At 40.3% G+C, this 21,629-nt stretch overlaps 5 protein-coding genes across 8 annotated transcripts; 3 read left to right on the forward strand and 2 right to left on the reverse strand.

Annotated features, from left to right (window-relative positions):
- Window positions 1-4,616: 4,616 nt before the first annotated feature.
- LOC108596106 (meiosis regulator and mRNA stability factor 1) lies at window positions 4,617-9,519 on the forward strand. The gene is made up of 6 exons (XM_033293591.1): window positions 4,617-5,242; window positions 5,302-5,433; window positions 5,990-7,747; window positions 8,031-8,292; window positions 8,342-9,057; window positions 9,244-9,519. Exons 1-6 carry the CDS (start codon window positions 4,691-4,693, stop codon window positions 9,454-9,456), a joined length of 3,633 nt encoding a protein of 1,210 aa, XP_033149482.1. The 5' UTR covers window positions 4,617-4,690; the 3' UTR covers window positions 9,457-9,519.
- Window positions 9,520-9,743: 224 nt separating this feature from the next.
- On the reverse strand, window positions 9,744-17,011 carry LOC108607664 (congested-like trachea protein). 4 transcript variants are annotated; one of them, XM_017998613.2, is made up of 7 exons: window positions 16,750-17,011; window positions 16,500-16,651; window positions 16,105-16,247; window positions 15,620-16,052; window positions 10,074-10,253; window positions 9,934-10,012; window positions 9,744-9,874 (listed from the first exon to the last, which is right to left on the reverse strand). In XM_017998613.2, the coding sequence occupies exons 3-7, from the start codon at window positions 16,231-16,233 to the stop codon at window positions 9,769-9,771; spliced, it is 927 nt and encodes a 308-aa protein (XP_017854102.1). In that variant the 5' UTR covers window positions 16,234-16,247; window positions 16,500-16,651; window positions 16,750-17,011; the 3' UTR covers window positions 9,744-9,768. The 4 variants fall into 4 exon arrangements, with proteins under 4 accessions (XP_017854102.1, XP_017854101.1, XP_017854100.1 ...); XM_017998612.2 differs by lacking the exons at window positions 9,744-9,874; window positions 9,934-10,012; window positions 10,074-10,253 and adding exons at window positions 11,025-11,294; window positions 11,353-11,532 and having other exon boundaries at window positions 16,766-17,005; XM_017998611.2 differs by lacking the exons at window positions 9,744-9,874; window positions 9,934-10,012; window positions 10,074-10,253 and adding exons at window positions 11,025-11,294; window positions 11,353-11,532 and having other exon boundaries at window positions 16,750-17,005.
- On the forward strand, window positions 12,401-15,090 carry LOC108607668 (slit homolog 1 protein-like). Its single transcript, XM_017998619.2, has 4 exons — window positions 12,401-12,542; window positions 12,605-12,920; window positions 13,353-14,206; window positions 14,268-15,090. The coding sequence occupies exons 1-4, from the start codon at window positions 12,495-12,497 to the stop codon at window positions 14,904-14,906; spliced, it is 1,857 nt and encodes a 618-aa protein (XP_017854108.2). The 5' UTR covers window positions 12,401-12,494; the 3' UTR covers window positions 14,907-15,090.
- A 314-nt stretch (window positions 17,012-17,325) lies between the features above and the next one.
- Window positions 17,326-18,389, reverse strand: LOC108607665 (mitochondrial magnesium exporter 1; the record flags this gene model as incomplete). The annotated part of the gene is given in 4 exon segments (XM_017998625.2): window positions 17,326-17,561; window positions 17,626-17,992; window positions 17,994-18,236; window positions 18,294-18,389. Coding segments are annotated over 4 exon segments (879 nt in total), but the record flags the coding sequence as incomplete, so codon positions are not given.
- Window positions 18,390-19,006: 617 nt separating this feature from the next.
- Window positions 19,007-20,938, forward strand: LOC108607662 (myb-like protein AA). Its single transcript, XM_017998620.2, has 3 exons — window positions 19,007-19,625; window positions 19,699-20,153; window positions 20,217-20,938. The coding sequence occupies exons 1-3, from the start codon at window positions 19,572-19,574 to the stop codon at window positions 20,791-20,793; spliced, it is 1,086 nt and encodes a 361-aa protein (XP_017854109.1). The 5' UTR covers window positions 19,007-19,571; the 3' UTR covers window positions 20,794-20,938.
- The last annotated feature ends 691 nt before the right edge of the window (window positions 20,939-21,629 follow it).

Consider the following 21,629-nt stretch of genomic DNA (forward strand, 5'->3'; position numbering starts at 1 on the left):
GAGCAACAGCGATCGTAGAAATTGCAAACACGACTAAATAAAATAACACAAGCGCTAGCAAAATGATTGAAATGTTTTATAAATTTGTATTATTTAATGTTATAAGCGAATATAAACATATAAGAGACGCTCGCTTGTAAACACTGTATATGTATATATAGGTGTGTGTGTGTGTGTGTGTGTGTGCAATATGCAACAGCGAAGCTTTTTTAAGCGTCGAAATTGGAACGTCATGTGCGCTTATCAGATTTAAGACTGTTGGATGAGCACTCAAAACAATCAAACGACCCATACAGACAGCCAGCCAGACAGAAAGACAGACACGCAGACAGACAGACACGCAGACAGACAGATAGACGCATAGACAGCTTCAGCAGAAACACCTTGTGTTAAAATTTAGTTGGTATTTTATTTGGTAGCAACAGCTGTTGGACCCACAACGTTTTGTGGGCGCCTCAATGCTGTTTTAATTGGGTCACTTTTTTAATCAGCTTATTGCACTTTTGTAGCTCGCACCACAAGTCGTGGACCTAATTAGTTGAATAGCCCTGAACCATATGTTCAATTGATTTACACTATTTATAATGCACTGAAATACACACACACACACATACACTGCCTGTGCTGAACTAAATAAATAAATGAAATCAAATAAAATAAACCAAAGCCAAGCGAAGTTTGCCTCGAAAAGTAGCCAACGCGAAATGTTTAATCAAAATAAAATATCCAACTGAAGAAGTCGTTGAACGTTGACGTTCGAGGAAGGGAATATTAAATAGCGATAGCTAAAGATTTCCAAGCGTAAGCAAAAGAGAGTGGCAGCGACAGAGAGAGAGAGAGAGAGAGAGCTTGGATACAGCTGTGAAGCATATCAGAAGGAATAACTGTAAGTATGTCGCGCATGCTGGCCCCAACTCTCCAAAATGGAAGAGCAAAGAATATTCTACAGTGCGCCCCGCTTAGAAGAACAATTATGCAAATTCGACTTCTAAATGCCCTTTAAGGAGTTAACAAGTGTTTAATGTTAGAATTAATACATAACAACTTTGTAAAACACTTATTCTGAAAATATATGTATTTAAAAAATGTGGTATTGAATATTTTCTTCAAGCAGGAAACTTAGCTAGGCACTAGTTCTAGCCTGATAACGTAGTAAGTGTAATGCTAAAGCGGATGCTTATAACAATAGCAAAAGCAGCTGCCCAATGACCCTTAACTCTGATAAAAACAAATGCTGGATTTCTATGGTAAATAATTTATTTGTACAAATGTATATAGTAAATATATTTATGAATATGGCAGCACAGGCGACAAATAATTATAGTGCCCACAGACAAGTTGTCAGTTGGCGTAGCCTATATACTGACTTAATCGTTATTTATGACACTATAACTATCAGTTAGGGGTTCATTAGCACGTATTCAAATGGTTCCAGGCGCAGCCGCCGCAGCACAGTAGCTAACTAATATATTATTAACATATATATTAAATATAATACTATATATAATACTCATTTCAAGTCTTTCGCCTAAGATGTAAGCAAATTTGAAATGCTTAAGAGCAACGCGCACTGACTTTTAATAGTTTCGTTTCGTAAATGTTAAATATAGTCATCAGTTTAGCTCAGAACCCACAATTAAGGTAAATCGCATATGGCATAAGCTGTAATTAAAAATTATTCAGAGCAGCTGAGAGCTGGCAACTGACGCAAATGGCTTTTGTGTCAGCGAAAAGTGAAGGGACTGTCAATTGCGTATTGAGCCAAGATCCCGATCTGGGCTGATCTCTGAACTGCAAGGAAGCAAAAGAAACAAAAACTAAAAACAAAAGAAGCCAACAACTTCCGCATGTAACTACGTCACGCGAAACCTGTAACTGGCATAAAAGTAAAAGTTCCACTCCACTCCACAACGTAGCAGCATCCTCAGTTCTGTCTCGCATAGTGTGAATAGCCAGTCACCAATTATCACGACATCAGCTGTGAAGGTCACGCGCTTTTGTGTAACGCCCCAGCCCTAGCTAGGGCAACCCTAAATTTCAAATTCCAATCTACACGCCCACGCTACCAGCACCTGCATTAGTCTTCGCAACTTGGCGCCAAAGTTTCTTCCAAGCGCCTCAGTTGCTAACAAGACATACACCAAACCAAGCCCACCAACATTTTGTTTGTCCTCAGTGTTAAATATACATATACATTATAACATTTTAATTGAAACATTTGCTGAAGAGCACGCGGCTTTGCTCTTTGTTTTAATATAATTTTTATTTAAAGTTCACGCGTTATTTTCAACAAGAGCCAGCTTATACATTTACTTTTTTTATACGTTTAATTATTGCGCCAATTTGAAATTTGTTTATAAGTTCTCAAACAAATATTAATTTTGTTTATGCTACAATTTTAAACAATACTTTTGGATCGAGTTGTTGACTTTTATTATAATTTGTAAGAAAGTTTAACCAATTTGGGCTTGCAGTTGGACACGTGAGTATTTACAGATATGCACAGTGGTACATACGTTTTTAGTAATGTGAACGGACAGGTTGTTGACAAAGCTTTAAAAGTGCTTGCTGAATTAACATATGTAAGACTTTAATTTATGTTTATTACCCTTTTAAGGGTATACAGTGCGCTTAAAGTATATTGATACGTACTAATTACTTTAAAGATTTGTATAATAAGCTAGTGTTAATTAAAAAAAACAAGCTCAGTTTATTGAGCGTACGATTAAAATAAATATTTTTTTTCTTTACATGTATTTTAAAAATGTTTATAGCGTAACCAATAGTCTGAGATATAAGTTTGTTATAGAAAACTGCATAATTGCATATGCAAATTGAGACGAGTTAATGAAACTCATCTAATCTCATCAATCAACTTGTTTTGTGGTTTCAATCTCACTTACTTATTAGCCTCGCCCCACTGTACAACTAACTGTATAAATTTATAACAGTAAGCAACGCCACAAAGTCTCAAAACAAATGCAACAAATATGTCAACCAACAATATTTTAGTTTACTCTCACTCACTATCTCTCTACCCCGCTCTCTCGTTTTTTGCTATTTGTTTTATACTATTTCACTTAGTTTTTATTAATGTTCCCATGCAAATTGTTTCATGTTAACATTCTGATTGTTCTATCGTCGTCTTGGACATTTAATTAATTAAGCTCGATTACATTGCATTTAATTTAATTTAAATAAATATGTCATGGCACTAACTGGGAATGTGTTAAATAAAATTATAATAAATTCCAATATTTACGGGTTTTTCTGTTTGTTTGTCATTCCAGACTAAACCGCAAAGAGCGCTGCCTAGCACCGACTACAACAACAACAACAACAATAACAGTAATCAAATTTGTGATCAGCTTGCTAGAGCATAAGTCTTAATTCCAAGATTATTATAATTACAACAACATGTCTGAGCGAATTTACAGGTAAATTGCGTTGTCATTAACACAGACAGACATAAATATGCATCTACTAATTTTTGTAAATATGTATGTAAATATTTAGTAAGTAATACTATTTACAAGCTGCTTGTAAACTCATCTGTATTTATTGTCAACTCTTGCTTGTCATCTGTAGTTGAGAGCTGCTGCTATATTTGCAATTCTTTAATTATAAAGTGCAACAATTTTAAGCGTATTAAACTTGACTTGGTTTAAATGTGCTTTAATTAAAATTAATATTCTTGTCATGGAGCATACACATTAATACAGATTGTCTAATAATTGCTACTAAAGAATTTAAATAATAATACAAAAGTTTATTAATACATATTTATGGCTTTTGAATTTATGCATTTAAACATTAAGCAGCTCAAATTGACTGTGAAATGTTTTCTATACATTTTATATAGTAGTAAGCTTGGCGAAAACAAAAGCAAGTTTCATATGCTATACAAATATTTATTTTCTATAACTAATTAGTGTTTAATAAATCGTTATTAAAAACATGTGTAATTAATTTCAATATAAATATTTAATAGTTTATACAAATTACGATCGATTAGAGAAAATATTTGTTATTCATCTCCAAAGGGTTTATAATTTGCATTCGAATATAAAAAAGCAATAAAAATAAAATTAATGCATATATTAAACATTATTAATATAATAAAATTGTGTGATAAATGAAAATGAAAAGTAAATCAAAAATAATCATAAAAAAAAAAAAATAAGCTTAAAATAAAATTTGATAAGCAAATTTAAAATATTTTAATTAAATGTGTGCTTTACATTGTCGTAGTTAAAAAATTACATTAAATAAATTTTGCATTTACATCAACAATAAATACGACATGTTACAAAGCTAAAATTAAAAATTCATTGTTATAAAAAAGTATCAAATTAATTTAGATTAAATATATTTAGTTACTTTCATCTACTTACAACTCTTCATTAGCTGGTCCTGCGATGTTGCCGCTGAGAATGCCGCTGCCGCCTACTATGGCGCCACGCCCACTCAGCTTTATCCCTCAGCGCTTGCGCCTTGCGTCGATTACAACAACAATACCAGCGCCGGCCTGCGCTACTTCAATGGCTACTCACAGCCTCCAGGTCTGCTGCCTCATAAGTATGCTGCTCTGCCTCACATGGCCACGCCCACGCCCACGCCCACGCAATTGGAGGTGTGCCAATATGCGCATGCGAATGGCAGCAACTCCTGCTACAATCGCAATCGATACATGCCCTATAACCATAATCGCGCCTGTGCTGCAGCTGCTGCGGTTGCTGCCGTGACGGGTCATCCGCTGCTCAGTCAGCAGCAGCAACAACTGCAACAGCAGCAGCAGCAGCCATTAACCTTGCCTCTGGGCTATGCGGGCTATCAGCCAAGTTATGCGCCCATCTATCAGCAGAGTGGGCAGACGTTAACTGCCACGCCCACTGCTTTGCCAGCAGCTAGCGTCGCCTGCAGCAGCAACAGCTGCAGCATTTCTGTTGCAGCCACGCCCGCCGATAAGGCGCTGATTAATACGCTGGCGCCAAGCGTTAAGAGCAGCCTCAACTGCTCCACCAGCAACTCCACTGCGGACTCCTCCCAAGCTGGCCACACCTTTGGCAGTGTCACCGATCCCAGCAATGCGGTCACCTTGCAGATTACCAATCTGGATTACTCGCTAGACGAGAGCAGCTTGCGCAATTTTCTGCTGAATCAATTGAAGCCCATAACTCCGGTAGTTTCGCTCAGCTTCGAAGGCAGCTCCTATGTCAAGGTCACCGTACCGGATCTTTACGTAAGTCCAGCTCTTACCTTACTGTATAGCATTTTTTTAATCGCCAATTGGCGTTTCAGTTTGCCAAGCAGGTGGTGGCCAATTTGCATCGCAAGAAGTTTGGACATAAGCGCATGTTGGTCAGCTATACGCGCGATTCCTCGCTTACCGAGGTCAATACGCTGCGTTGTCAAGTTGCCGGATTGCTGAAGGTAAAGAGAAACTCAAAAAAATCCCTATCTTTCTTTTCCCTATCTTCTTCCTTCTCCTTATCAAATGCAAGTTCATTCAATTGTAAATGTAGCATGCGAAAAGTCACGTAGTATGAAATAATTTCCTGCTATTTACTCTCTTCAAAGGCCTTTTAATTATTATATTTATATTTATTATATTTGTTTAAAATATTTGACAATAAAAGTAAAATGAACACCTTCCTCTTCCTATATGCTATCCTATATACAACTATATACAACCTTCACTATTTTTACTAACTATTATTGCCTTTATAATATAAAGTTTATATTGAGTAAAAATGTATTCTGCATTTTATTGAAATTAATTGTATTGAAACTGTATTTCCTTTTATGCCCATACGCCTCTCCAATCCTAACTGAAAACTTTTCTTTCAAATAATTTTTCTATTATTTTCTAATATTATTATTATTCTTGGGAGTATTTCTTTCAATTTTTTCGATTTAATTATTTTTTCTTTTAAGCTGAAAACTTGCTTTTGACTTATTTCTTCTTCTTGTACACTTTTCACTTTAGGACGTTCCGTACTATACATTGCCCATGTATAAGTTTCGTGAGCTGTTCCAGTCGCGCTTCAAGACCTCGATCAGTGTTCTGGATTTGTACAAGATGCAGGACATCTGCAACATAAACTCGGACAACAACGAGGATAAGTTCATCAGCCTGCAACCGGAGCTAATTAACACGCTGGAGAGCTCGCCGCTCATGGAGGGACTACAGCATAGCGTGCCCTACTGCACGGCTCACTTCAAGCGTGAGCAGCACAAGGGCTGGGCCGAGCAGGAGATTGAACCGTTGCCTAATGTGTGCATGAGCATTGCAGAGATACAACAGCTGATATATCCGCTGCTGAAGCAACATCCAGGCGATATACCAGTGGCAACGCTGCTGCACTGCATCGAGGGGCAGTTGAAGGTGCCGATTGCGGCCAATGAGAGCGGCGTGAATCTGGAGCACTTGGTATGCTGTGTGCAGGGCATACAGATACAGGTGAACAATTTTGGCATCAAGATACTAGGCTGGCTGGAGCTAAGCAAGGAGCAAGCAATGGCCAGCGGAGCTAGCAATGCTGGCAACACCAGCGCTGCAAGTGAACGCAGCAGCGGCTACTTCAAGAGCGCTGTGGCAGATCCACTATTCCAAATCTCACGTGAGGTTATCGAACTGGTGAAAATGTCACCCAAATCGACGATGAAGTTCAATCGCTTTATACCCGCGTATCATAATCACTTTGGCAAGCAATGCCGTGTGGCAGATTATGGCTACACCAAGCTCATTGAACTCTTCGAAGCGCTAAGCTCGGTGGTGCAGATAATGGGTGATGGGGAAAATCGTCAGATAACCCTCACCCATCGCACCCAAATCAGACGTTTTACTTCCGATTTGCTGCGCGTTCTACGCGCCAATGGAAACAATTCCGTGCTGCTCTCCCAGCTGCCCAGCATCTTTGCTCAGACCCAGAATCGCAACTTTGAGATCACCGACTATGGTGTTTGCAATGTGGTGGACATCTTGGATGGTCTGGTGAACAGCAATGTGGTGGTGGTCACGACAGTGCAGCAGGGCAAGGACATATTGATATCCATGCCCAAGCGCAAGCAAACCAATTTGGAGCTAGAGAAGACCTGCGTCTTCGCCGGCGAAATGGTCGAGCTCTTCCAAAATGCTCTGCAGTACAGCATTCTGTTCCAAAAGTTCGTGCGCTCCTATCACTATCACTTTGCGGATCAGTGTCGTCTAAGCGATTATGGCTTCCTCAAGCTGGCCGATCTGATGGATGCCATCAATGGTGTGGTCGAAATGGAACAGAACAACGATGAGGATAAGAAAATAATGCTGGCACCCAAAGTGGCCAGACGCGTCTTTGCCCTGCAGTGCGAGGATCTTATTCGCAATATGACTGGCAACTCCAACAACTGCATGAAACTGGAGCAAGTGCTGCGTTTGCATAAGAAGAAGTTCGGCTATGAGATACAGCCGCAGACGTTGGGCGTGCCGGACATTGAGAGCGCCATCAAGTTAATGCCCTATGTGGAAGTGCTGTCCAAGGATCAGGCCACCTGGCTCATCTGTCATCACGACGATTTGGAATTTCGCCAGCTTTGCTATCGTGCCTGCAAGCAGCTGCTGCAACGCGAAGCTGCCACTGCTGATGCCGACTCCAGCAGCGAGTTGGAGCCGCTCAGTCAGGAGCAGTTTATTGCTGAATTTAATGCCAAGCACAAGCAGCAGCTAACGGAGTCATCACTGCAAGCAATGCGTCATGCCATAGAGGTTAGTGTACACTAGTCAGCAAATCTGTTTTGATTAAAAAACTGGTTAAGGCGAACGCACGTACTAAAAAATTTCCCAGAAGCTCCCAAATATATTCGCATCTCACGCTTGATTGCTGATGTTATAAATCTTTTTAAGGCTGGGAAAAAACCAGAAGATTTAAATAATTTGGAATTTAATTTTTATCTAAAAAATGTTTGATGAAATTGGAAACAAATGATAAAAATTCTTATACTAATACTAATACTTGAATGAATTGATTGCTAACCCTTAACTTTTTCAGATCTATCTGGAGGCGGAGCAATCGCATGTGCGCCTGACACGCTTTATGCGTTTTCTGGTGTCCATAGTGCGTCTGCTGGAGCAACGTCCCAGTATGTATTTGCATGAGCTCAAGCTGGCCTTGGATTGCGGCTTGAGCAGCACATTCGAGTACGGATTTCCCAATCTTTATTCAGTGATTGCGGCACACGATGATCTGTTTACGCTAAATGTGGGACCCACTCAGGAGAGCAGTGAAGTGGCGCTGAATATCAACTGTGAATGTAAGTATCGAAAGCATTAAGGAATTGCATTAAAGTGTCTAACTTACAGTACGTCTGGGCACTGGCGCCAGTCATCATCATCTGTTTGGTTCGCTCAAGTTGCCCTATGCCAAGCACAAGTCGCAGCGAGGCGCCCGCACGCCGCTGGGCGAGCACAATCGTCCACCGCCGGCACTGGCAGCGCCGCCACACAAGACTCGTGCCATTGCCAGTGAGTATGCCAGCAGCATATCGAGCGCTGCGTATAAGCCGCAGGTGAAGGTCAACAGCAGCTATCAGGCCTATCAGGAGCAATTGGTGGGTCACAATAAATGCTCTCCACCCACGGCCAATTGCTCGGTGATGTCTTCTACTTTGTTGAACAGCTCGGGTTCAGCCAATTTGAGTTTGTGCAGCACTTGCAGCAACAAGGAGAACAGCTCCTTGAACAGCTCGCTGCAGTTCTTCAACAACAGCAGCAGCAGCAGCAATAACAACAGCAACAGCTCGTTCAACACATCCTCCGAGCTCAATAGCAGCAATATAACATCCAGCACTGCCATAACAGCTGCCACGCCCTATGCACAGTCCAGCAAGCTCTGGTTCCGTCGGCAGGCCAGCTTCTATCAGCAGCAGCAGCAACAACAACAGCAACAACAGCGACAACAGCAACAATTGCAGCAATCCTTTGATGGCGCTCGAGATTTATACGACTTGGTTAGATGCAATTCACCGCCAATAAGCTCCATCTATCAGCCACCCAAGCCAGACACACCACCCAGTGAGGTAAGTTTTAGTTAATTTAGCTTTTTACTTGAAACAATTTTAAAAAAATATATTTAGGAATACTTTTTAGATAAGAAAAAATCTAATACATATAAAATATATACAAATAAATAAATAAATAGTAATAAAAACATTTTAGTTACTAAAATATTAACTTATTAAAACAAATCTTTATTTATCTTACAGAAACTGCCGTTCTGGATTGATCCCATTTGGAGCAATCAGCAGCAGCACCAGCAACAACAGCAGCCACGACAGAATTTGTTAAACATACGCCTGCCAGAGTTGAAGGCCCTAAATGTATTGCCCATGCTTTTGTCGCCCTATACCATATCCAAACATGAGAATATGAAGCGACAGTTATTTAACTTTGATAATCATGATCGCAAAATAGCTTAAGTTATAAATGATTTAATACAAAGTTATGTACAGTTCCTGGCGAGCTTAGATTTACTTGTTAACAACTAAATGCATTAGCTATATATTTTCTAAAAAAAAATTAAACATTTTTTTCATTATTGTTATCTAACCACAATCACTTTGTATTTAGTTTTAAGCCAATGATTTTGTAAATTTGTTAAACAAAACAACTATTATTTTCTTTTTTGCTTGCGAATTTTTGTGCTTGCCTTTTTTTGATTTAAGCAAATGCTTTGTTTTCGAAATGTTTATTAAAAACTAAATAAAAACCAATTTAAAAACTTTGATATTCTAAAAGTCGGGTGCCACACGGCGAAAGAAGGCATTGGCCAGTTCGATGCCAAAAAAGGTGGCAGCATTGGCGGGGAATGCGCGTAAAATAACGGGAGTGAAGCCTCTAAAAATCAAAAAATATATATTAACTATAAAAGCATAAAATATTGTAATGAAACAAACCTGTATAAAGCAAAGATGCCATCGTTCTTAAGCAAATCCTTGAAGACAGCTCTAATGCCTGAAAATTGACCCTCAGGAGCTGCGAGTTAAAAATTTGCAATCAATGAAATCTATAAGATAAATATTATTAAATACTCAACCTGATTGCAGCCGACTTTTCAGCACATCCGCTGGCATGCCACCAATCCAATAAAATATACCAGCCAGTCCACCAGCCACAATAGCCGGCAATAGATCCACATTGGGGCGATTATAACGGCGCTTGTACTCGTTTGTTAGATACTCATAGCTGAGAAAATATAATCCATTGGCGGGCAGATCTGTAAGATAATAGAAATTAGATTGAAAAGTGCATGTAAGTCGCAAGCGGATTATCAATGTTGTAGCCTGTACCTGCAATATATAATTGGCTTAGTGCGCTTATAAAAATGTGTTAATTGCTCTCGACAATGTCGATTAAATCAAAATGCAGTTCAATCATTGCGCAAGCATTTATAGATTAAGTAACGTGAACTTTGTCCCAATCGCAAATGTAAAACAATTCATTTAAAATAATTAAAACAAAGTTTCAAATTGTAAGAAAGCACGCGCGGACCAGTTGAGAGCGCAGTGATCGTCAAACTGCAGCAGTTGGTTAAGCAGTTTCTGATGCACGACAAACGCTAAAACTACTAGCAAACATGTTGTTAGCAACATTTTAAAGCGTTTGCAACATTTTAAAAATCGTTAAGCATTTTTTACGAAACGAAAACGAAAAATATAGAAAACTAATTTAATATATTTAGAAACAGTATCAAATTGTAAGCCAGACAGACTCTCAAACAGTTTGGCAAGCATTGCAAGCTTGCTCTTATCAACATTTCAGAGCCTTGACATGCTTTTTAAATATTTTTTTTAGTAACTTCTAAGCATATCAAATGCACGAAAATTATAATTATATAAAATAATTAGAAATAGATTTAAGCAACAGTAGCTGCTGTAACAGTTTGACAAGCATTGATGTACAGTCTTTTTGTTATCAACACTTTTAAGACTGTTTACGTTTAATTTTGATTAAAATACACTCTTAAGTTATTATTAAAAATACGTTTATTTAATTTCAACAAGACTTTTGCACTTAATCAGAACATTCTGTGTAAATTAATTGCACTACATAAACAATTTGTTAGCCCTCTAAAAACTGGGCGCTACCATATTGAAAAAGTTGTTAGCCAACTCAATGCCAAAGAAGCAGGCAGCATTAGCTGGGAAAGCACGTATCATAATGGGCGTAACGCCACGATACAAGGCCAATGGACCATCCTTAACAATCAGATCCTTGAAAACGCTGCGCACGCCATGCTTATAGGTGCCCTCAGGAGCTGCAATGGCAAAAAGTCATCATTAGCTTGTATATAAAACAAATCTGTTCAAACTTACCTGACTGCAGGCGACTCTTAAGCACATCGGCGGGCATACCCAAAATCCAATAGGCCATGCCAGCAGCACCACCAGCAAAAATAGTGGACGCTGTGTTTATTTTGCCCGTTTCCGACCTGGCCTTGGCAACATCTTGGATGTACTCATAGACCAAGAAGTAAAGTCCATTGGCAGGCAAATCTGAAAGCATACAAATTTGTATAAATTAATCATGTGATTGAAGAGAGAGCGCGATAATATAACTAAACTAAGGCAAACTACTTAAAATTTATTTATAGCTTACTCACATTTGCATGTAAATTTCTTATTTTATTCTTAGTAAGATTAAACTTGCTTCTTAGGTCTTGAGCTGCTGCCAGAACTTTAATATTATCTTGCTTAGCACTGTGTGAAAATGTTATATATAATAACAACGCGAGTAAATAGATTATACATAGTATGAGAGATGAAAACAATTTGCCGACTTAAACGGCGCCATGGACAATGGTCAAAAGAAACATGGACTATGGGCTGTTATTTAAATTTACATAAAATAAAACAGCAATAAAAATATTTAAATAATATTAATGCGTATACGTCACAGCAAAGTTCAAAAACTTGATTTGTATAGGAATCAAATTAATATAGTTTGTAATAAACAAACAACTTTTGTTATAAATGCATACAATTAAAACTATAAATAGACTGAAATTCTTGTTTTTCTAAAATACGCAAGTGTTGAGCTAAAAACTAAAACAATTTATGCAAAATTTGAATAACCTTTGCTTACAACTATAAGAGTTATATAATAAATGAATTCAACTCATGATTGCCCAATAGTAAAATAGTTTACGACCTTGTGCTCAATTGTACATCAGACTCTACTCGGACTCGGGTATACAAAAGTTTTCAGCTCGACACCCACTGCAAGGCAGTAAATAACAAAATGCGATTATACTAAGTATTAAAACTTATATACAGAGCTTATCAGAGGAGGATGTCACTATCAAAAGGCATTTCCTTCATGAAAAAATAATAAGTAACACACATACACATGCCACGCTCTGGGGTTAGTGCATAAATGGAATTCGAGGCAAGCGTAACTGCTGCTTAAATTCCACTCAAAAAAGAAAATTGAATTTTCCCCCAAAAACACAAAAAGGATGGCACTGATAAGGCAATTGATAAGGCTGTTGCTACTGCTGTCGCTAGTGAGTCTTCACCCCGTCCAGACTTTTAGTATCTATCTTCTTCATCTTCAAAACTCTATTAGCATTGCCGCTGGCTGACGACAGCGCTGCCAGCTGTGGAGGAGGCTGCCGTCGAACTGGACGTGCTGAGCTGCCCCAGCAGCTGTGTCTGTCAGTATGCCGCCTTTAATGAGCTGCCCATTGCACGCTGGGTCAATCACATGACCAGCCTGGATGAGAGCCTGGACGCAGCCGAATATCTGCTACCCTCGCACATCAAATTGGCCACTTGCCTGCTGCAACAGGCGACGGAGACACAGGCGCTGCTCAGTGCCTTGCCCATAGATCTGAATGCTTTGATTTTGCTGCATACAGGACAGGCGGATAATCAGCTAACAGGTGAGCTTAAATCTTAAAACAGTTTATATAAAATATGTGAAGTGGCTTCAATGAATTTAATTGAAAGCTTAGAGCTCAAACTTATAACGTAGTTTGTGATTGTGACCGCACAAAATATTGAACCACATTGTTAACCGTTTTGAAGAAAAGTTTTTCTAAGTAACAAATATGAACAATTAATTTGTCTTTTGAACTGTCATAAATAAAAAGAAGTTAAGACTTTAAACTGAAAACGATATTTAACATCAATCGTTATAGTGACCCATTGAACTAATTTGTGGCTCTTTCTTTATTTTATTTCCTATTATTCATTATTCCTATTATACTATTGCTATATTATTTATGAGCTTTACAAACTCTTATTATGAACTCAACTCTTTTGATTTCAAATTGAAAGCTTTAACTTAAAGATACGACTCCATTTGATTACAGTGAATACAAGCAGTTTGCGTCCACTCAATCAGCTGATCACGCTGGAAATACGCGGCACTGGAGCAACCACGCTGATCATAGATGAACCACTCGAGTATCTGCAGCATGCAAACTTTGAGCAAATAAATCTGCAGGCAAGCGATCGCTTGGAGCGTCCAAAGTACTCGAAGCTGCCCAGCGATGATTACGAGTATAAGCCGCCCAGCGAGGTGTTGGAAGATAATGAGGCTACGCCCAAGTCGCAGCTGCAGTTTGAGGCAGAGACACAGCCGGAGATAATGACATACGAGCAGCATGTGGAGCGACTGAAGCAGACGCGCATGCCGAGCTTCTACGGCTGGAGTCGTTTGGAAGTGCTGCGCATACACAACTGTCGGCTGCAGGAGCTGCATTGGCAAATCTTCGATGGCTTGGGCGCACTGCATCATTTGAGTTTGGAGCGCAATGGCATTGAGGAGCTGCAGCCGTTTGCCTTTAGTGGCGCTTTGCATTTAAAGTCGCTATCGCTGGCACACAATGCGCTGAGTCGTTTGCATTACTTGGGCTTGGCGGGATTGCTGCAGCTGGAGCAGCTCAATCTGGCGCACAACTATCTGGAGCGCTTGAGTGAGGTGAGCTTTCCACCGCTGCCGCGTCTACAAAAGGCGGATCTGAGACAGAATCCGGTGAGGAACATTTGGCCTGCAACCTTTTGGGTTATGAATAACACCAAGGAGCTGCTGCTGGGCAGCGAGCTGGCAGCGCTGGAGCTGCGCAGCTTCAGTAACTACGGACAGTTTGATTCGCTGCACAAGCTGCGCAGCTTAAGCTTGAGCAATGTCAGCAGCGTTAATCTGGAGCAGAACGTCTTCAAGGTGGGTCGCTTCACAAAGCGTTTGACATAACATTTGATTATAAATTGATTTGATGCTTTAGGGTCTGCATTCCTTGGAGTCGCTAACGCTGCGTGGTCGCATTGCCAGCGTGCAGTTTGATGCGTTTGCTGGGCTGGAGCAGCTGCGCGAGCTGGACTTGAGCAACTGCAGCATAGTGGAGCTGTCCATGGATGCCTTTATGGGTCTGAAGCGTCTGGAGCAGCTGCAGCTGGCGCACAACAATCTAAGCAGTCTGCCCAATGGACTGCTGGATGATCTGCTGCAGCTGGAGTCGCTGCAGCTGCAGGGCAATCAGCTGCACACGCTGCCCAGCAGTTTCTTTTTGCAGCGACGCTTGCGTGTCGCACGCCTGGATCAGAATCCCTGGGAGTGCAGCTGCGACATGCGTCACTGGCTGCCGCGTCTCACCAATGTGCGACGCATGGGCAGCGAGCAGCGCTGCATGCGCGATCTGCAAGGAGAGCAGATCAACTGCCGCTCCGTGGCAAGCTATCAGCAGGACAAGAGTCTTGTGCCACGCTGTGCCAACTACAATGGACGCAGTGTGTATTATGTGCTGCGCAAGCAACTCCATTGCGATTCAATGCTGATACTGCATACGCACAGCGAGCAGCAGCAGCACGCGTGGCCTGCCGCATTGGCGCAAGCAGCAGTTGCAAGCAGCTGGGGGCAAGCATAACAAGCAGCAGCTGCGCAAAGTTCAACGCAACAGCTTGGAGTTCGCGCTGAAGCAGCAACAAAAGACAGAGACGTTCAACACGCAGCAAATGTCCAATGAGATTTAATAAAAGAATATGTAGCTTTAGCTTTAAGTATCCAGTTAAACAACAAAAGAAAGTAATTAGTTATATGTATTACAACAAATAAACTGTTACGCTTAGACTGAATTTAAATTCAGCACATTTTTTTTCAATATCTTTAAAAGGTTTTGTCCAACTCTCACTCTATCTCACACATTTCTCTCTCTTACATCTTTTAATCTTTAAAATATTAAACAAACCAAGAGCGAAATAACTAAAATAATTATTGACGCTCTTGTTTAAAAACAAATACAATTTTGGACATAATTAAATATTTGTTTATATATGCAATGACTATATCTAGTCTTTGATTTAAGCTACAATGACGCCAAATATTTGTTACCAAACCTGAGCAATGGCTCAAGAAAAATAAATTAAGTAATGCAATGGATACGATTCAAATGTATCCCTAATTAAAAAAATAATAATAACCAAGCAACTGTTCGTAGAATTAATTGTTTTAAATTAAATTACTAAAAGAGAAAGCTAATAACTTCCTTAAGTTTCGAGCAATTGAAGTATTTGCGATCAGCTAATAAAATGCTCAGTACTTATTGCTATCTTAACTTTTTCAATAACTATTGCCACTTACCCCTGAGCATTGTGGCACAGCTGCCCTTAAAAACGCTGCGCAGTCCTCCCTCCTTATATAGCTTGCCGGCACAGTCGATCATGCCGTTGTATTTGCGCTCACCGCCAGTGCCTTGTTGTGTCTGCAGCAAAACCTTGATGCGCTCCCCTGGCGCCATGATGAGCGTAGAGAACAGACCCGAAAACGATCCAGCCACAAAGATTTGCGAGTACGTGAGCTTGGCATCCTCGCCCGTCTGCTGGAGACGCTTGCCCAGCGCATAGCCGGCAAAGCACATGGCGAATATGGGCGCAACGCCTGTTAGAGGCGCCGACATGCCTTTGTAGAGACCACGAACACCTTCGTTGCGTATGGTCTTGGCAGCGCAGTCGAATGTGCCGCGATACATGGGCTGTTCGCCAGGTGCAGGACGTGGCATTGTTTGTAAGCGCACCTGGAAATAAGCAGAGTGTAAGTTGAGCTGCCATTGAGCTGGACAGACTTACCTTAATGGTGTCCAATGGATGACCAGAGAGCACATTGCAAATGCCGCCAAATCCTCCAGTGATGAACGATTTGAGGGGATTCGCCTTACGCTCAGCAGGTGCATGCTCAACTTTCTCGATGGTTGCCATGTTGAATTATAAAGCTGCAGAATGTAAACAAACAAAAGTTAATATAGCACCTTTAACTTTTCCAAATATTGTTTCATGTTTTGCAGCCCTGTTATGAATTAAACATTTTGCAAAAGCTTTATACAAATTTGTACCTTGGCCTAGTCTGCGTCGCTAATCTTATGTGAATTAACTTTGACTGATAATGATTAACGATTAGCTGTAGCTGTTACGACATGCAATAAAAGGATCCACTCAAAGATTTGTTTTGTTGTTGCAGCGCTCACCTAATTTTATTTTCGTTGTCGTGGCGCTTGCAGCAGCAGTGAGAGCGGCAGTGTTGAGATATTGACAAGTGCGGGGGGTTGAGGCAAAGCGCGTTTTGAGGGAACCTGTTGCTAGCAGTGCACAGCGTTTACTACTTTCAGCGTCTGCGTCTCTGGAAACAAAGCAAGTCTCTTGCGTTATCAGTATGAGTTAACATTTTTTAATGCAAGAGCGCGACGATTTTTGGCCAATCGGTCTCTGTTTACATACCACTAGGAAAACGTACTATATCAATGAATTTCAATGAACAACAACAGCGCTACCGCCCGGCTCACGCTCGCTCTGAGTTCAAAGTCCGTTATTTGCAATCGCATTTAGTTGTTGGCTTTGGCTAGACATGCAAGCGTATGCACAGATGAACACCGCCGCTTGTTTATGCTTTTACTTTGGCAATTTTGTTTATTCCCTTATTTTCATTTCTAATACAGTACTAAAAAATCGAATTCTGGCCAATGCCAATATGTTTTGTGTTATGAGTTTGTCAGCTAGAGATGGCAAAGCAACGCACACAGCATGAATCGTGTAAGTATTTAGTAATATAATTATGCAATTGCGTTCTTTTGTAAAAATCTTATGTATAATAAACAATTTGTTTCAGAAGGTCATTATTTTTCTAAAAAGTTTCATTTTTCTAGCGCAAACTTTCATAATGTTAACACGACGTGATGTCATCTCTATATGAAAAGAACTGCCAACTCAACCGCTCACAAATTTGACATTCTCTTGTCAACGCGCCAATTATTAAAAATTCAAATGTTTTTCTAGTTAAATATTGAATTATTATTACATAAGCTGTAAAAACTTATAAAACAGTTGTATATAGCTTCTTTTGGCTAGGCTTAAATTAAGCTAAAAATTTAACAAATCATGAGCTAATTCTACGCCAATAAATACCGAGGCTGTGGATGGGAAAGCGCGTATTAAAACTGGTAATACACCACGATATAAAGCCTTTGGTCCTTCTTTAGCTATAAGATCTCTAAAAACACTGCGTATGCCGTGCTTATACGTTCCTTCGGGTGCTATAAAAGTATACGAATTTATGAGTCATTAAACATTTCACAATTATGTATTTATTATACGAACCCGATTGCAAACGGCTCTTAAGTACATCAAAGGGTGCCGCTAAAGACCAGAAAACAATGCCCGCTGTGCCGCCAGCTAATATTGTGGATGTAGTTGTTATGTTACCCGTGCTGGAGCGTCGTCTGGCCAAATCCTGCAGAGCCTCGTAGGTAACAAAGTAGAAACCAGTGGGAGAATCCCTTAAAACACAAGCGCATGTGCCTTTGAAAAGACTACGCAATCCTCCTTGTCTATACAGCTTTAAGGCTGTATCCATAGCACCATTATACATTAAAGGTCCACCTGTAACTGGCTGCGTTTGTAGCAGCACCTTTATGCGATCTGTGGGCACTGTGACTAAGGCTGAACAAATTCCAGCGCCTACGCCAGGCTATAAAGATTTGTGTGTAGGTTAGCTTAACATGCTCGTCTGTTTGAAATAAACGTTTGCCCGCCGCATAGACGGCAAAGTCCACTGCGTAAATGGGCGTGACGCCCACTAAAGGTGCGGATATACCACGATACAAGCCTCGAACCCCTTCATGGCGTATAATCTTGACAGCGCAGTCAATGACACCTTTATATCTGGGTGTCTGGCCAACTGTAGGCAAGGGCATAGTCTGTAGGCGCACCTGTCAAGTAAATAGTTTTTAAGCTTGAATCTGAATTCATAACACTGATTCACTCACCTTGATCGTATCCAATGGATACCCTGTTATGACACTACACATGCCACCAACGCCGCCAGCTATAAAGGACTTAACAGGGATTTGCTTTGTCGTTGGGATTCATGACTACTACACGTTTGTTTACGTAAACCTGGAGGTCGTATGTCGTCAGCGTCAGAAAATTTAAATAATGGTCAGCACGTGCAGACTAGGTTGTTTGCTATATATTATCAGTAAAACTATCAAGCTTGGCTTCTGTTGCTGGTTTTGAGACAAATTCCATTGTCATGATCTGTTTAACGGCACCAACAGGCTAATCACTGAAATATCCACTTTGCTTGCTAGCACGCTTGTGCTGGCGATAACAATATCAGCTGTTGTTTCGATCATTTATGCAATACCGTCTGTTTTATTGTTTACATGTTCAACTAAAGATTTTGTTGTTAATGAATACTTAAGCAAAACTCAGTAGCTTAAATGTGAATTAGTCGTGTAAGCTTACATTATAAAACATTTTCCAAAGTCGTTATCGCTTTCGCTGTACCGCTGTTTTCAAAATCGATAGCATTTCTAAGCAGTTTTAGTTGCATTTAAAGAGAAACGCTATTTTATGTTTTGATAAAACTAATTTTATAATACATCAAATTTATTAAATTATTAACCTTTGCTTGAACATTCAGCGTATTTGTACTAAATCGATAAGTACACAAAACGGAAAGATCGACATTCACTGCGACTTTCATGTTTCGGAGGCTTTACTTAAATTTTTGTAGTAAACACAGACAACATGCAAATAATAAGCCGTTGATATAAAACTATCTACATTCTACATTCATTTGTACACGCGCATATTACTTTCTACAATATCAGTTTAATTGTCAATAAAACGTGTGAATGCATTGAACGGCGGTGGCGGCAGGTCGACAAGCCAGTTGGGCAGCAAAAAAATTGTTGCGTATGCACATTTCCTTATTGTTTTAAACAATCATTTTTGTGCAAAACGTTGTGCAAAAACATATGTAGAACTTATGTCTGATACAAGTGTGCTAGAATTATGTATCAGATGTAGTGCGAGCTGCAGTAGCAGGCGCAAGAGAAGAAAGTGAAGTTGGTTAGCTACAACAACAATAACCACACACAAGCAGACGCTCACCAACACCACCACCACCATTAGCAACAAGCACCAACAAAGAGCAAACATCGCAAAATATATATATATACGCGCGTATATATATTTGTATATAGCAGTAACGCACACGCAACGTGCTCACCGCATACGCATACACTAAAGCGCTTGCAATGTCCAATGGTGACGATGTGCTAGATAATTGGGAAGAAATTGATGAGGCTGGCGTGAGTAACGAACAACAATACACATACATACATAGCAACAATAAACTAAAATCAACATCTCTTGCCTTCGCAGCTTTGCATGACACTGCAGACAAAACTGCAGACAGACGTCAAGGACGAGACGGACAACAGCAAATGCACTACGATTATTGAACCCGAATCGGTGACAGGCAAAATGAAATTGCTACAACGTCCACAGAGTCTGCAGGAGAATGGCCCAGCAGCGTCGCCCAAACAGCTGATGATTGCCAAAAAGCCAGACAACGACGACGATGCTACATCAGCAGCGCCAGTGATGATGGTGCTACATAAATCCGCCAGTGAGTACGATGCGGCCACCTATGCGACGCCCATCAATAATCAAACGGTAAAGATACTGCGTCGTCCAGCGCAATCCGAGGAACGACGTGACTCAAATGGCATGCGGCCCAAGCAGCCAATCAAAACGCTGCAACAGCGCGAACAGGAATATGCCGAGGCACGTCTGCGCATATTGGGCAGTGCCAAAAACCCAGAGGATGATAAACCGTTAGTAGTTTGCTTTTGCTATAACTTTAAAAGCACATTAACTAATTTAATTTTTGTATACAGTCCAGCTCCTACAGCTCCAGCTAGCAACAGCACAACGCCTGCGCCCGCGGCGCCTTTAATATCCGCTGCCAGCAACAATAATGTTAATAACAATAACAATCATAACGCCAATGGACCGACTTCTGGTCAAGGCCAGGGTCCAGGCATGCATCGTTCCAGCTCGGCACCGAAAATGTCGCAAACAGCGCCCATGTACAACAACTACAATAATTACTATCCAGCTCCACCAACGCCAGCCGCCATGGGCTACTTTTATCAGCAGCAGCAGCAACAACAACAACAACAGCAGTTGCCGCCTGCGCACTATAATCCACGCTTGCCGCAATATGTGCCAGCGCCACCTAATGCCAATCCTCAGCAGAGCTGGTCGCCTGTTGTCGGCGGCAGCGTATCCGCGGCGTTGCTACGTCAGCAATCATTGCAGACGCCACAGCAACAACAACATCCACAGCAGCAACACCTTCTTCCGCATCCACAACAGCAGCAACAATATGGTTTGCCCTACAACGACAGCATATTGCGTTTGCCGCGTGGTCCTTGTCCCAATGGCACCATTGGGTTTCAAATGCGGCGGTAACAGGCTCCTTGAATTGTTCAATCAACAAATGCAAAATTGATGTGAATGATATGAATGCATTCGAAATTATCAGCCAGCGAGATTGCATCAGTTATTCATTTGCTTTATATGTGTATATTTATTCAACTTTTTACATATACAAGTATACTGTAAACAAATATGTTAACAAATTTATGACAACGGACTTTGGTAGTTATCTTGTAAATTTCAAAACACACACACAACACAATTTTTTAATGCCTACTAATAACAATAATGAGAAGATAAAATATAAATATAAATGTTTTACAATAACGAAACAAAAACAGAATTAATTGGTGTTGTAAATGTGAATCAATAGTATTGATGTTCGACAGACACACTTGTTGCTCTATAAATATGAATACCAAATTCAGTTTGGGAGATTTCTCATTATTTCTTAATCTAGTGCAACATGAACGTCAATTCTTTGCAGATAACTGTTGCTGTTGCAGTTGCATTTAACCCCCCGCTGCTAAAGGTTATCATGTGTTGTTATTTTTCGCCGATTTTCATATTTGAGCAAACAACAACAAGCAGCAGTAAAATGCATTGAAGCAAAGCAACAACAACAAAGCCAATGACTTATTTTCACTGCCAGGCTTTTCTTATCAGCACACACACGCACTGAAGCGCCGCAGTCGGCGTCAGTAAAGTGGAGCTATAGGTTTACCTAGACCTGGGATCATAAATTGGTTTCAGTTGAGAACGCAAAGCCGATCAGTGCGGTTAGTTAATTGAAAGAAACGCAGCATAAATAAAAAAAATATATTAAAAGCAATAACAAAAACATAGTCAAAACAGTACGCATTACACAC

The sequence above is a fragment of the Drosophila busckii genome, chromosome 2L, assembly GCF_011750605.1.
Source record: "Drosophila busckii strain San Diego stock center, stock number 13000-0081.31 chromosome 2L, ASM1175060v1, whole genome shotgun sequence".
In the NCBI taxonomy this organism is placed as follows: domain Eukaryota; kingdom Metazoa; phylum Arthropoda; class Insecta; order Diptera; family Drosophilidae; genus Drosophila; species Drosophila busckii.